General features: G+C 38.7%; 2 protein-coding genes across 2 annotated transcripts in view; one reads left to right on the forward strand and one right to left on the reverse strand.

The window, feature by feature from the left end:
- Positions 1-26: 26 nt before the first annotated feature.
- LOC115880349 (putative ribosome-binding factor A, mitochondrial) lies at positions 27-1503 on the forward strand. The gene is made up of 7 exons (XM_030897557.1): positions 27-221; positions 280-478; positions 533-701; positions 754-893; positions 943-1056; positions 1112-1267; positions 1323-1503. The coding sequence occupies exons 1-7, from the start codon at positions 100-102 to the stop codon at positions 1488-1490; spliced, it is 1068 nt and encodes a 355-aa protein (XP_030753417.1). The 5' UTR covers positions 27-99; the 3' UTR covers positions 1491-1503.
- The window catches only part of LOC115880295 (CD109 antigen-like), a 43567-nt gene continuing 29582 nt past the window's right edge, over positions 1499-15483 (reverse strand). Inside the window, 14 exon segments of the mRNA XM_030897479.1 lie at positions 1499-2550; positions 2604-2709; positions 2768-2942; positions 3859-4633; positions 5938-7239; positions 8570-9017; positions 9178-9611; positions 9972-10383; positions 11058-11501; positions 11558-11792; positions 11794-11836; positions 11944-12191; positions 12507-12598; positions 12667-12893. Of these exon segments, the coding sequence (XP_030753339.1) occupies positions 2357-2550; positions 2604-2709; positions 2768-2942; positions 3859-4633; positions 5938-7239; positions 8570-9017; positions 9178-9611; positions 9972-10383; positions 11058-11501; positions 11558-11792; positions 11794-11836; positions 11944-12191; positions 12507-12598; positions 12667-12864 (5106 nt within the window). The 5' untranslated portion in view covers positions 12865-12893 and the 3' untranslated portion in view covers positions 1499-2356.

Below are 15483 nucleotides of genomic sequence, written 5' to 3' on the forward strand. Positions count from 1 at the left end.
TTTCATATTGGTGTTTTTCTGGTTGCATACTTTTTGAAAAAAAAATGACAACTCAAAGAAAATTATTTTTATTTTGAAAACATTTAAGTATTTAAGATCATGTTTTGTTATACAAAAATGGTTTATTTATTAAAAAATAAACACTATTTTCACACCAGCAATAATATAAATTCTAAAGCTACGAAAGTAATGGGAAAAATAATGGGAATGAACAAAAAAAAGTAAGCACAACATATAGTTTCATAATACCAATTTCATTTAACAACTTAATTAATACAGGAAAAACTTCATGTACAACGGTTCTCCTTTGCTGCCTAGTACTAGCTTGTTTGATAAAACCCCAATAACAACTAAAATTACTGGAAATCCAAAACGAACTCATGTATTGAACAAATTATTCATGCGTCACATAACTGATTTGATGGCAACAGGAGAATATTCCTCTCAACTCTTTGGATATGGAATTGAAGTGAATAAAGTACGTTTAAAATGTTTAAGCATAACAATTATATCAAATCAGATAATATTCTAGGTAAAAATTACAACGGACTATAAGATTTTGAGAGTTTATTGGGTTTCGAAAGAATCTAGTGACGATAATGCTGTGGAGCAACTATTGAAAAAAAACGCTGGGTCTCTCACTCACGAACTATCTCAACTCAGAGTAATGGGGAGAGTTCCAAATATAACTTTTATCAAAGGTAAACCCCCATTTATTTGTAGAACATTATGTATTTTTTTTGTCCTTTGTAGATAAAGAATATTTTAAAGTGCTGGAAGTAGAAAAAAAATTGGCAGTAGCTGATTTTGGCGAGGATCACATCAGTACTGATTTGGCGGACGAACTAAAAACAGAACCTGAACTATGGACTGTTTTAGACAGCGAGTTCAAGGTAAATTGTATATTTTAATATTAACATTAGCATTCATTACAATTTTTAGAGCAAAATAGAAAAATTGGATGCTGAAGAGGAGGACAGCGAAATAGATTCAACTCCACCACCTAAAATGCCCCAAAATGTCTTGGGCTTAGACCATGCCCAAATTTTGAGCCATGTAAGATTGTTGTGTTATCAAAAAACTGTGCTAGGTAATAGTTTCGTTTTTGTAGATATTGAAAGGTAAAAAGGCAGCAGAAGGGGCTCATAGAAAAATGCAAAGTGATAGTGCAGACAATTTTGTTGAAAAAGTCGATGAAATTCAAGCCCAGTGTGTTAGTCAAGAAGATCAAAGACAGGCTCTGAGACAGTTCTTGCGTTCTAGAGAGGTTCGTACCAATTATAAATCATTTTTTAAGTCATTTATGTTGTTTTTCTGTTTAGATTTTGAAAGATAAACTACGGAAAGGCGAGAAGAACTGGACGACTGACCAGGAATATTTGCTGTCGCAGCAAAAGCAAATGTTCTTGCAGAACTTACAGGCACTAGACGAGGAAATGTGCGAAGAAGACTATGTGCCTGAATATGATGAGGAACCAGAAAAAAGTTAATAAAGCAATTTATCAAAAAAGAGATTCTTTATTTAAGTCAACGTGTTGTATACAAACATTTTTTTTTTGATCTACACCTTATTACCTATATATAACAAAAGAAACGTATATATTTACAATGTGTTGGGGGTAGAAAAATGAGCACAAATAAAAACGATGTACATACAAAAATAATATCATGTGTATCAGACCAACATACTCTTTGTTTTAATATAATTTTGAAAATTACAATTAACACATCTTGAGATTCCAACAGAAAAAATGTAGAAGTCCACACAAAGGTAGTTTGTCTGTTTAGTGATATAAATAAGCTTAAAAAAAGTAAGTAAAGTACAAAATGGACAAACTAAAATCACTTATATATTAACGTTGTTTTTATACTTTACTATCCTTGATTAATTAAATAAATGATAATAATCTTACCATATTCATAAACAGAGAATACACACCAAAATATTGTTTCCATTTCAAACTAAAGACTAAAGTATAAAAACAATGCTATTTATTACCCATTAGGAGAAATATATTAGGCCTTTTCTTTTAAATAAAAATAGATATAAAAATGGTGACGCTTCACTTGGAGTGGCGTCCCCTTGGACGGTTTACGATTAATTGAGACTAGGAGAATCTTTTCTTCGTTTCCATTATTGGTAACGGTACCAAACGCACGCATTTTCACAGAAAACACGCCCTTACCCTACCTGCGACAGGCACCACAATTAAAAATAACTAGATTTCGTCTATCTCTCGTATTTTTCACTGCTGCCCTATTCCTTAGGCATTAAATGTATCTCGTTTTTTTCTTTTGTACTACGTTGTATCGCTATCACTTGATATGGTACAGAGTTTTACATGGGAAAGAGTGATCACGCGTAGAATTCGAAACGCTGAGCAAAGACTACCGTTAGTAGCACTGAAAGGATAAGTACTAATGGGGGACTTGAAAGACTCGGGGCTGCGTTATAGATCCAGCAGTAGGGGCACTGGTAACTACCACACACCTGGCAAATGTCTAAGGTGTATGAGGATAGGGCATCTATCAAGGTTTCGTTGAATCTCTCTGAAAGAAAAATAGTTTAAAATAAAATAATATAGAGCGATTTTCTTCTATACCTGGAGCATAGTAATCATAAACTCTTGCAGCTATATATCTGGACATATTTGCCACAGGGAACCATCGTTCCACGGTGAAACTAACACAGATGTCTTCACTATCCAACTGGAAATAAAAAAGAAGTTAAATTTGTTTATAGTTTGTAGCCAGAAGGAAATCTTACGTAGTCAAAGTAAAACAAGACTTTGCGCTCTTGGAACTTGGCCCTCTGTAAGTTTCTGACTCTTCTCGAAAGAATATATGCATCTAAATCTTGCTGTTGTATGATGTATCCTGTAGGAACTGTTACGTCCAGTACTGCCATGCCTGACCGTTGCGATTCTTGTAAATTTGTCCATCTAAAAATAAACAAGAATTTTCAGTTTAAGTTCTGGAACACAGTTTAGCAAATGGAATGTATCATATAAAAAAAAAATGTGTGTGCACTATTGCGCATATTTGAAGTCAATCTGCTTACTAACAGCTATTAAATTGAAGGATTTGAAGGAAATACAGGGTGGACCAAAAAAAAAGATATCAAAAAAATAAAAAATACCGTTTCTATAATATCGAGGCGAAATACATATGACGTATTTTTTTAACCACCCCGACCTACCCCTTGGGCGGCACCCCTACTCACTTGAAAATCTTAAATGGCAACACCCCACTTGTGGCGCTTTTTTGGAAAGCCCATGAAAAATGCTAAACGATGATCATAAAGTATTTAGGGTGAAATTGAAAAACTACCCCTTACACGAAAAATTAGGTGGACATTAATGAAAAAGGTGATTTTTTCAGCATCATATGTATTCCCCCTCGATATTATAGAAACAGTATTTTTTATTTTTTTGATATCTTTTTTGGTTTAAAAATTATAGCTATTGTAAGTTTTCCCTGTATTGGAAAATGTGTAGTTTGAAATGTTGAAAATGTAATAAATTAAAAAGATATTTTTTTCCACATAAAAAATAGTGTTTTTACGTGTAACAAACAGTTTTTACGTGTAACAAACAGTTTTATGCGCGTAAAAAATAGTTTTTTACGTGTGACAAATAGTTTTATATGCGTAAAATAAAAAAATAATAAATAATTGGATTCACTCTCACAAAATTTGTATTAAAATATCAATATTTTTGATAAGTACGTGGACTGCTCACAACTACACGTCGCGTCGTTACATTTTTAAAGATATTTCACTTGAAAAATATGCAACCAATAATACAGATCCTATACTACTGTTCTAAAAAATACCATACCGTTCTTTTAAACATTTACCTCTGACAGCTGACGTAATTAATATGCGACTGATTTCTTCCATAGTACGACTGCTGCGTAACCAAATCAAACGCCCTCACTGGCGGAGGAGTCTGGAACTTCTCCACGTCCACGTTATACTGCACGTGCATCTGCAGAATAGCGTACCCGGTACCCCTGGCGTCCACCTTGACAGTACCCCACGCGTTAGGTATTTCTATATGTTGCAGCCTGGCTCGGTTCTTGTCGTTGACGTATAGAACTTGGCTCTGACCAGGAAGAGAGGTAGCTTCAACTCGCACAGACAGACTGGAGATGTCTCTGATTCTCTGCGCCGAAGTGTACTCTATCAGGGCCTTCATAGCGTTGGCCGTGTCCGAGGTCGATGCCCAGCCTCCGTCGGACAGACGCTGGGTATTGAGCCATCTGACAATGTTATCCACCCACAGTTCCTGTCTCTCTACGTAGACCATCAACGCGTAGGCCGTAGCCTCGATGTTTTCGCTGTCGTACTCATAGGGCAGTCTGGGTAACAGAAAAGGTCTCTGATTTTCGATTTTGAACGGTGGTTGTGGAACGTTTTTCCTGGCAAAGTACAGTAATCCACCTTCGAGGGTGCCTTTCTTGGATAAAGCAATGAAGGCGGTTTCTGCGTTGGCCGCCTTGATTTTCATGAGGGCGTAGGCCACTATGGCAGTGTCAAAGGCCTGACCTTTGTCCTCGATGAGGTCCATGTTGCGTTCCAACCAAGAAACGGCCTTTTTGGCAGCTATGGAGACTTTAGAGCTGAGGCCACCTAGAGAAGGTAAAATAAAATATACGACATAAGTACCGTATGATCGAAAAAAAAACGGCGTAAGCGATGGCTATGAAATGAAGATCGCTGTCATTTTATACTAAGGGCTGGTAAAGGTTAGTCTTGGGTCGAGATTTCCGTATGTAAGAAGAGTACAATGCGTTTATAATGTACTGAACAAAGAGAGGACAGTAGACACGTTGCCAAACGTATGAAATAAACCGAGAAACTGTGCACATCGCTAAGAGACGTGGAAGGGGATATAGCAGATTTGTCGCAGTTGACCGGTCGACCCAATCAATACCTCTGTCAGTACTTAAAGTTCTAGGGAAATGTGTACGGCATGCGTTCAGCTTCACGATTTAATTACGTCTCGTGATACTTGATTTGTTTATTTATTAACGAGTCGTTTGTAATTTTCACTAAGGCTTGAATTTTTTTAAGTGCAAGCTAGAAACACTTGCATTTTTGGTAAAAATAAATGGAATTGAGTGGGTGTTCGATGGTGGTCGCGCTATTAGAACTCTGAATTCAAAAATCGATATCTCGAAATCTATTAGAAATAATAGATTGTAGTTTTTTCAAGAACTTTGTTAATATTTCTGCTGTATTTTCTTTGTAGACAGTATGTGAAAATCTTTATCAATAAAAAAATTACACGATTGCTGAACATTGCTATGCTCTAAAAGTAAATGGATGGATTGTTTACAATTTTTGAATGGAAAAAACAACCTTATCGAATTTTTCTTATGTAAAACATATTGTTAAATATCCGATCTTGAAAATAAAAAAAAGTTTCAATATCTAAAGTGGTTCTTGAGTTATGGCCTGTTATGTTTTAAAAACTTAAGTTGTTAAATTATCGCGATTACCGACGTTTTCTCGTTATAAAAAAAAATACACCCTAACGATATCCTTATAATACCATTCATGATTTTATCTAGTTATCTCTTGAAAAAAAAGTCTTTTAAAAATAAGCGGTTTGCGATCGTGATTTTACTTTACTTGATAGGGAAAGGCGTATCGGCAACGGCGCAACAGCACAACGTCGCATTTCTTTCACTCCGACTTAATAAGATCCCTATGCGATTTACTTCCACACATGTAAATGCCGACCCAAAAGTAACAGTTGCCAGCACGGTATAATAACATCAGGGTTATAATGAAAGAACGCTTATTTTTGAGAAAATTTCTCCACTACATGTATCTCAAAAGTTAAGATGTTTAAGACAATCCCTTAAATATTAGCATGTCATCAAAGAATACTCTGTATATTTCCAAAACATTACAGAGAACATACTTACTTGTTAAATCTTTGACGCTCTCTAGTGTGATAAGTACGTGAGCCGTCAGCGTGATATTCCTGTGAACTATGTAATCATTCTCGTTAAAATTCAGGGAAGAATTGTATTTTCTGTCTGGTATCCAGGTGGTTTCGTAGAACGATCCTTCTTCGGTCTGGTGCCTCAAAATCCACTCCACGCTTTTAGCGATCACCTCGGGATCGATATAGATATAGTTCTCCCACTCGTAGAAACTCGCTTCTTGGAGTATTCTAGCGCAGTAAGCCGTAAGCCATACCGAAGAAGCTGACTGGTTCCAGTCGCTTCTGAAAGTTGAAAAACTACCATCCGGCTGCAGATAACTCAATTGCTTTTGGTATCCAACGTTCAGGTAGTGAAAAGCTTGTTTCTGCAGGGTCCTGTTCTCTTGCTGAGTGTATCTCATGTATAGCAACGTATACATGTTCGCTGCAAAGGAGAACATGTTCTGTTCTGCTGATTCCATTGGTAAATGAAGTAAGGAGGTCGCGTTGACTGGCATGGTAGGGAAAATAGGCCCCACCACGTCACCAACGATTGATAGACTGGCCTTATTTGATCCATAGACGTAGTACCTGTCGTATGCGTACGGAATTATTGGGGTCTCTGTTATATTAACGTGCATGTATTGGAAACTGTAGGCTCTGTTACTGAGATCCAGCAAAACTGATTGGTGCCGATGTTGCGGCAAACCGTCAGCTTCCACGTGAAGTTTTCTAGTGATTTCATCCTTTCCAATCAAAGTACTTGAGTAAACTGTTATGTATATATCTCCCAGACGCGTTGGTACTATCGGAATATACACCTGCGACGCATCCTGTGCTTTGATGTAGATAAACGACTGGTGTTCCCCGAAGGAAGTGCGAGGGTTGTAAGCGCTGACGTAACCGCCCTCTTCGACATGCACGAACTTATAATCCGGAGATCCCTTCAGTACGACCGTAGCCTCCATGTCCTCGGTCATGTAGTTGAAGACCGTTACTCTGATCCCGACCTGTTCGCCCTGCGTGCAAGTGGCGGGCATTTCGACGTTGACGAAGAACGGCAGTATTCCTACGTACTCGATGGCCTTGGTGAGCATGCCAAAGCCCATGGTGGGGCTCACGCTGAAAGCGGACACCATCCAGTGGACTGGACGAGGGGGGACGTCTATGTTGAAGATGTAGCGGCCGTGGGGTCCGATGTTGACGTCTCGCCACAGCCAGACGTTGTCGTACTGTCGCTGGAGCCGGTTGAAGCGGAACTTGCGGAAGAAGGTGAGTTCCGTACCGTTGTCGGGGTCACCTTGGAAAAAAATTAGCTCAAATAATATGTAGATTATTTAAAAGTAGGGTTGGGGGGGGATAACGACGCGTAGTAAATTAATTTTTTACGTTTTACGTGCGTAGAAAATGTAGAATATTAAGTAGAAAATGAATAAATTCTGAAAACAGATACAAAATTAATAATTTAAGAATTATCAACAGAAAATTTGATTTTTTATATGGGACGACCCGAATATTTTTAATTTATTGAAAAGAATTTAAAATTGATTCCTCTTCGAGATAGAGTTTATAAAAATTCGCCTACTTTAAATAGGCTTTGAACGGCGCCGGCTGTAAAGCAAAAAAATTCTAGCTGTGAGCATCAATTAAAACGAAAATAATATTTGCAATGAGACCTAGTAATTTTTCCACTGCAGAGACCTAGTGATTTTCCCACTGCGGCGATTGGCAAAATCACCAGGTACCTGCAGTGGCAAAAACACCAGGTCCCTGCTGTGGCAAAATCACCAAGTCCCTATAGTGGCAAAATCACTAGGTCCCTGCAGTGGCAAAATCGCCAAGTCCCTATAGTGGCAAAATCACTAGGTCCCTGCAGTGGCAAAATCACCAGGTCCATGCAGTGGGAAAATCACCAGGTCGTCGCAGTGGCCATATCACCAGATCCCTGCTGTGGCAAAATCACTAGGTCCCTGCAGTGGCAAAATCACCAGGTCCCTACAGTGGCAAAATCACTAGGTCCCTGCAGTGGCAAAATCACCATGTCCATGCAGTGGGAAAATCACCAGGTCCCTGCAGTGGCAAAATCACCAGGTCCATGCAGTGGGAAAATCACCAGGTCCCCTCAGTGGCAAAATCACCAGGTCCCCGCAGTGGCAAATCACCGGGTCCCTGCAAAGGCAAAATCACCAGGTCCCTGCAGTGGCAAAATTACCATGTCCCCGCAGTGGCAAAATCACCAGGTCCACGAAGTGGCAAAATCACCAGCGCCCTGCAGTGGCAAAATCACCAGGTCTCTGCAGTGGTAAAATTACCATGTCGCTGGAGTGGCAAAATCACCAGGTCCACGCAGTGGCAAAATCACCAGGTCCCTGTAGTGGCAAAATCAATAGGTCTCCGCAGTGCGAAAATTATGGTGCTTATTTAGGTCTCCGCAGTGGGAAAATCACTAGGTCTCATTGCAAATATTATTTTCGTTTTAATTGATGCTCACAGCTAGAATCTTTTAGCTTTACAGCCGGCAGCCGGCGCAGTTCAAAGCCTACTTATTTAAAGTAGGCGAATTTAGGAATATAACATTTTCTACCTACCCAACCCTGTTTAAAAGAAAACATTTTACTAATAAAACTTACATCCCGCTTCATCAGTACCATCCTCACAATTCAGCACTCCGTCGCACCTCTGTCTGAGTCTGTAACACCTCCCATTCAGACACTCCCCGAAGCCCTGCGTCGGATCGCAAGCGCTGGGTCTTCTGGCCACCTCGAAGTCGCTGAATACCACCAAGCCGGCGAACTCGAACGTTCTGTTGGCGTCGATGCCGAAGGTGCTGGCGGGGAAGTACAGCAGCTCGTCGGGGTGGCCCTGGTGCGAGGTCCACGCGTGCTTGAGGGTACCGTTGCCGTGCTCGTCGAACGTCGCCATTTTCGTGATGACTTTGGCGTAGGTCAGTTCGTTGCCCGCCTGCATCGTGTAGAAGGCGCGGTCGATGCCAGATAGGCCTACGTACGCGCCGGGCTCGCCGTAGATGGCCACCTCCACTTTGTGGCCCGTGCGCGCTTTGCTGTTGTTGATGAATACCTGGAAATTTAGTACTCAGTGTAAGTTTTAAGACTAGATTAAGTAAATAACTAGAAAAACCGGACAAGTAATGTTGATGATGAAGATAGAGGTGGGAATTCTAGTTCCTTATTAGTTCTAGTTCCTCCAGAGGAACAATTCCTTAAATTTTCCAACCTACCTTAAATTTATTTCGACTGATGCCATTCACGGGAAACGTCAAACTGTCGACGGTAAGATCACCGTATCGTCCGACGTGCCACACCACTATCGTAGCCACCGGCGCCATTTCCGCACTGAGCGCCATCGTCATGGTGTTGACGAAATCGCCCATGTCCTGGTCGCCGCTGACCAGCACGATGCCCTTGGCCACGATCACGTACTTGAAGTTGTCGACGTAGTAGTTGGAGCGGACGTGGAAGATGGCGAACTCCCCCACACGAGGGCTGGAGGTACTAGTGGTGACCTTCAGCTGCCTGTCGGTGGGGCTGTAATGAGCCAAGAGGTGCAGGTCGGCGATGGCGTGCTGATTGGTGTAGTCGTCCCGGAACGTGGCGCGTAGACGAAGTGAGGACATACGGCTGGTTTCTTCGAAGGCGTGCGGTCCAAAAATGTCTGCGGAAAAACGAAATAAGCATATAAATATATGTATGTATCCTTTACAGTTTAGATGTCATCGAATACATGTCTACATGTCAACGTATATCGATGGCATAAGCTAAGGGATTTTAAGGTACTCTTATATTCGAGATAAATTTCTTTTGTCCACCTTTCTCAAAGACAACAGACTCACTACGCATGCGTAACGCGCCAAATAATTAGAACCGGTTTTATAAAAACTATCATTTTATTTGCTAGTGGTACTAATCATTGCTGTTTGGCTGCAACCCAGTTTAAAAAGAAATGCTGTTAAAAATATATCATATAGTATGTATGTTTTATTAAAAGATACATACATAAAAACTTCTTAATTACCTAATTCCCTCTTCAAATCGATCTTATACGCCCACACTCCCGGCTGTCCGTCCAACATCCACAACCTCTTCGGCGGTACCTCCCGTCTGCCTCCCCCCTCCATCTCCACCGTTGCCGTCACCTCCATGTAGCTGCTGCGCAGACTCTGCTCGGCGAGGGGCGAGCCGTCGTAGAACGAGGCTACGAGGTAGGCGGTGAGCGGCATGCCCGGCTTGAAGACCTGGGGCGAGTCGCCCATGAAGCGCAGCTTGACGGAGGAGTTGGTGATGCGCGCGGTGGAGTAGCCCTCGACCACCTCGTCCAGGAACCTGTCGCCCACGGTGGCCGTGATCACCACGTCCACCTGCTCGAAGTTCCAGTCTTGGCTCAAGAGTTCGGCCACGGGGAATCGGAAGTCGTACGTGCCGTAGAACTATATAAAAAACAATATATATTATAGCGTTCTCGACAGTTTTTAAGTCTACTATCTTCCATACACTATTTAAAATTGAATAAAAAATGAAACTGAATCTCTAAATATACATATTGAATCTCTATTATTTCATAAATCACTTTATTGAATAATTTGATTTATGAAAAGTATCCTAACGTATTGGGAAAAAGTACTTTTAATCTGTTAATTCGATCAGTGTTTTGAAAAAATATAATCAAAGAAATACAGGGTGTTTCAAACTAAAAGTAAATAAAATAAATTTTATTTTTACGCGAGAAATCTCCCCGCCACGTTTTTTACTGTTCTAATAGACAATTTCAATAAACACATCTATAAAAACATTTAAACATTAGCAAGTTAAAGAAAAGTTCTTTCCCATCCATCAAGAAATAAAAATAAAACATTCCGCTGTCAGCCGGGCAATTAACACCACAATAAAACAAAATTGACCAACCCAGGAATTCTTAATTAATCCTAACAAACTAATAGATCGCTATAAGATTCTTCCCAAGACACAAAAAGAACGTATATTACGTAAAATAAATCACTTTCGTAAATATACACTAAAAAAACATTTTTGTTTTAAACAGAGATAAAACTGTGTAAAAAATTTAAGAAAACTATTTGACTGTGTGTTATATTTATAAACTTACGAATTTTAAAGTAGGCACAGGAACCCAGTACTGCTGTTGGGGCATCCAGAAAGGAAACTGCTCATTAAAATTGAAGTACTTCTCGTACAACGGCCTTCCCAAGCGCTCCGAGGGTTGCCTCGACCTCCAAGGTCTCTCGTAACCCTCCCACCGTCCCTCGTACTGATTCCCGTACTCCGTCCAATACTCCGGACCGTACTGCCTCCGCAACTCCTCGTCGTACCGCCTCTGAGCGCTCAGACGGGGCCAAATAGAGGCTCTGATCGTTAGGTTTCCTCTCACAGGTGCGCCGCTCGTGTAATTGGCCATAATGATGCCGGTAATGTATGGCTCGGTGTCCAGGAAGAAAGAGGGCATTGTCACGTTCACCTCGAACCTGGTTTGGTAGTACTCCTCCACGAGGAACGTCGCTTCTTCGATTTGGCCTTGAGCAACTACCCGTACCTAAAAAAAATAGGCAAATAAGAAAGAAAAAATATTTTAAGGCTGCCGGTTAGTACCTTCCACTCTCCGTAAACTGGCTGATCGGATAACTGATAGTCCAGACTCACTGTACCAAGGTTGGACTGTCTTGAGAGCCATCGTTTGAGGATATGTCCGTTAGGGTCCAGCATGAACACATCCACAGCATCATCAAAAGCCTTGAGTTCTGTGTTGATAGGGATGGTACGGAAATGAACTACCTCACCCTGTTTATAAACTGGTTTGTCCAATTGCACAAAAATCGTCAAGATCGTTGCGAAAAGTCAGTTCGGTCTCATTAGAGAACGCAGCACCACCTAATTGAAAATTAATAAACTAGTAGTAATGTTCGGTAATATCGATATTTAAAATATCGATACTTCAAATAAGAAAGAAAAGAGTACTTAAAACATCACATCCCTACCTAGAATGTTCTGGTACAGGCCTTCAACGCGTAGCTTGTACTGTCCGGCCGCGCCCGTTGGTGGTACCCTCATCAGCAGGGTTTCGGAAACGCCCTCTTTGACCGGTTTGGAGTCAGCTGACATTTCTACGCCGTTTCTCGATATGGAAGCTCGCACTGTTAGGGGCTGTTTCTCTTGGAGTATCGTCACGAACACCCTGTACAGCTGGCCGGGTCGTACCGTTTTCGAGGCCACCACAAAATAAGTACTGTACAACAGGAAAACAAGAGAAATTGCAAAATAACCAAAAATTATGTGTATATACAGGGGCATATGCAAATATATCATTAAAATATTTTGTTGTATACAAGATGTACCAAAAAAAGTAACGATAAAGTTTGAATCAACTTAAAACCTTATTAATATTTTTTTTGCGACACCCTGTATACAACAAAATATTTTTAGGATATGCAACTTTATAATAAACTATGCAACATTTATATAAAAAATCTTTTCGTATGTTTATCAACAGCGACGATATCGGAATACCTCGCACTAGTGTACTACTTAGTACTATACTTACGCTTCTTTGATAATAGTGGAGTGCGTGTTCCAGTCTTCCCGTCCTCTTCCTAGATTATAATCTGGATTGGGATTATAAGGATCTTCACTAAACTAAAAAACAAAAAAAAAACATCACTAATATAAGAAACAATATATTATTTCATATTTCATCTTCTTACTTGATCTCTGTCCCTGTCTCTATAATGATCTCTTCCGTAAGGATCGCTGATGTCCGGTGACCTAGTAGGCCCCGCTGCAGGGGGCGGAGGCCTGTAATGGTCATCGGGACTCCCCGTAGGACTAAATCTGTTGTATGGAACGTCCTGAGCCCAAACTACGCTTGCCAACGTCAACAATCCAGGCCACAGGCACCTCATTGTGCCTCCGAAGCTTCTTTACTACGCTTCTGCAAGTGAAGAGAAACCAGACCAGAAATTATATAAATAAAAAACGAAACAGAGCAAATAAAGGTGAACGGTAACGAGGAGTTAATTGCCTGTTTTCAGTTGGGGGAACGCGTCCAGAACGTGCAGCTTTCTGGAATTTCTGGATGTGTTTGCTTTAAGACGTCTGGTATTAACCGACATCATTATTCTAAGTTGAAATTGACTTTGAGTGTGTGTATGGGCTTCGGCGAGACTGCGGTTGGTCGATAATTGTTTAGAAAATGCCGCCAGATATATAGGTTCAGGTTGTGCTTTGAATAATCGATACGGGAACGCAGGTCAACAAGCACAAACGGCTTTATGAATGTTTATAAAAAATTACAATAATTAAAAGTATTATAGATTTTCGATATATAATTTTTAGTCAAATCGCATAGACTGAATTAATTACTTATTTATTAACAAGAACTGTAAAAGATTTAAGGAAGCTAGTAGAGATGGATATATCAAATCATTATCGATAATTTACGAGTGTAAAACGACTATTATCGATTTCATGTTTTTTTTATCAATGTCGATACTCGATATTGACATTTATCTCTTAAGCTCTCCTATACAGGGTGCTACAAATTCGAGGTACGAGCATTGGTAACTCGGTAACCGTAATAGATACAAACATGGTTAAATTAGGATAAAGTTGCGCTTTGGGATGTTCACAAAGATACCATCAAAAAAAAAAATTTAATTTCAAGGATTGCCGAGTTTTTTGGAAAAAATGGATATTTTTGAAAATCAATTTTATTTTTTCCTGTCGATCCTTTTTAGAAAATCAAAAAACTAAATGCACATTCTCATACTCACTTTATTAGGGCTATATGATAGTATTTTTAGATTTTCAAATCAGCCGATAATTTGTGAGATACAGAGGCCAACTTATTTTTTTTAAATACGGACCTGCATTTTTATTTCAGATTTTGAAATAATTCGCTCTCCTGAGTACAATGATATGCCACACTTAATATTTTTTTTGTTTAGGAAATTTGGATACAATTTATTTAAACTAATTTCAAGTCCGGCTCTGTTGATTTTTAATATTTAATATATTCATCGTTACAATATTGATAAGCTTTAAAACTTAACAGTGACGTGGGTTGAATACGGAAAATCAAATGCAATAAAATAATAAAAAATAATATAAATAAAATGTAATACAAACAATCAAATTATTTCCCCGAAAGATGGATTGGAAATGGTAGAGCAATGTATAATGGCCAGCGAGGTACCAGGTCCAAATTTTACAAAAAAGTGAAATCAACACATCTAGGCAGTTACAATAAAGAGTACAAAATGCATTCGAAAGTATAAAGAAGAAGATCTATTCAAAAGTTATAAATAAAATTGAACGAAAAATAAATTTGTGCATTAGGGAGGGCGGTAACCCTTTCGAACATGTAGACTATGTAAAGCATTAGAAACTAGTTTGTAGAAGTTAATTTATTCATAATAACTACGATTTTATTATGCAAATTATTAGATCGTACACTAAGAATTTCAAATTCGGAATAAGAAAACTTAAAAATAATATCTTTAATTGCTGATCTGGATATTATTTATTTGAATCTTTCAATTGGCTCAATTTTCCTTATTCAATGTTAATTAACACTGATCAATATTGTTGCGATGAATATGATCAGATTAAATAATTTAAAAAAACAGAGTCGGACTTGAAATTTTTTTAAATATTAATTAAATAGTTTTGTTGCTGTTAAGGTACCCAAAACAAAAAAAAAGTATAAAGTGTGGCATATCATTGTACTCAGGAGACTGAGTTCTATCAAATTCTGAAATAAAAAATGCAGGTCCGTATTTAAAAAAATCAAGTTGGCCCCTGTATCTCACAAATTATCAGCTAATTTTAAAATCTAAAAATACTATCACATAGCCCTAATAAAGTGGCTATGAGAATCTGAAATTAGTTTTTTGATCTTCTAAAAAGTAAAGACATGAAAAAATAAAATTAGTTTTCAAAAAAATCCGTTTTTTCCAAAAAACTCAGCAATTCTTGAAATTTTTAAAACTTTTTTGATGGCATCTTGGTGAACAGCCCAAGGCGCAACTTTGCTCCAATTTAACCATCTTCGTATCTGTTACGGTTTCCGAGATATCAACGCTCGTACCTCGAATTTGTAGCACCCTGTATAAAACCACACATGCTTAAAACTAAATATACAAAAAATACAGCGAAATTTCCTTCTGCGGTTTAAAAATCTAAGCTTCATTGGCGCAAAACCATGTAATTATGGTTTGCGATTAACTATGACGGAGAAAAATACAGGGTGTCAAAAAAAATAGTGTATTTAACTTTGATGAGCAGTATAATAATATATAGTCATATTTCTGTACAGATAAAAATAAGATAAAAAGTTCTTATAAACGTGTGCCCTAAAATGCTTCCCGAGGAACTTACATGTTTATAGGAACTTTTTGTTTTATTATCGGCAAAAAAAAAAAGTTTTTTTAATTCCACTCAAAATGAGTTATTTGTTATTTGGGTCATAAAATGACCCTAAATAAGAAAATATATTTCATGGGTGTCTGTCTGTCCGTACT

The sequence above is a fragment of the Sitophilus oryzae genome, unplaced genomic scaffold, assembly GCF_002938485.1.
Source record: "Sitophilus oryzae breed Bouriz unplaced genomic scaffold, Soryzae_2.0 scaffold_1621_pilon_pilon, whole genome shotgun sequence".
In the NCBI taxonomy this organism is placed as follows: domain Eukaryota; kingdom Metazoa; phylum Arthropoda; class Insecta; order Coleoptera; family Curculionidae; genus Sitophilus; species Sitophilus oryzae.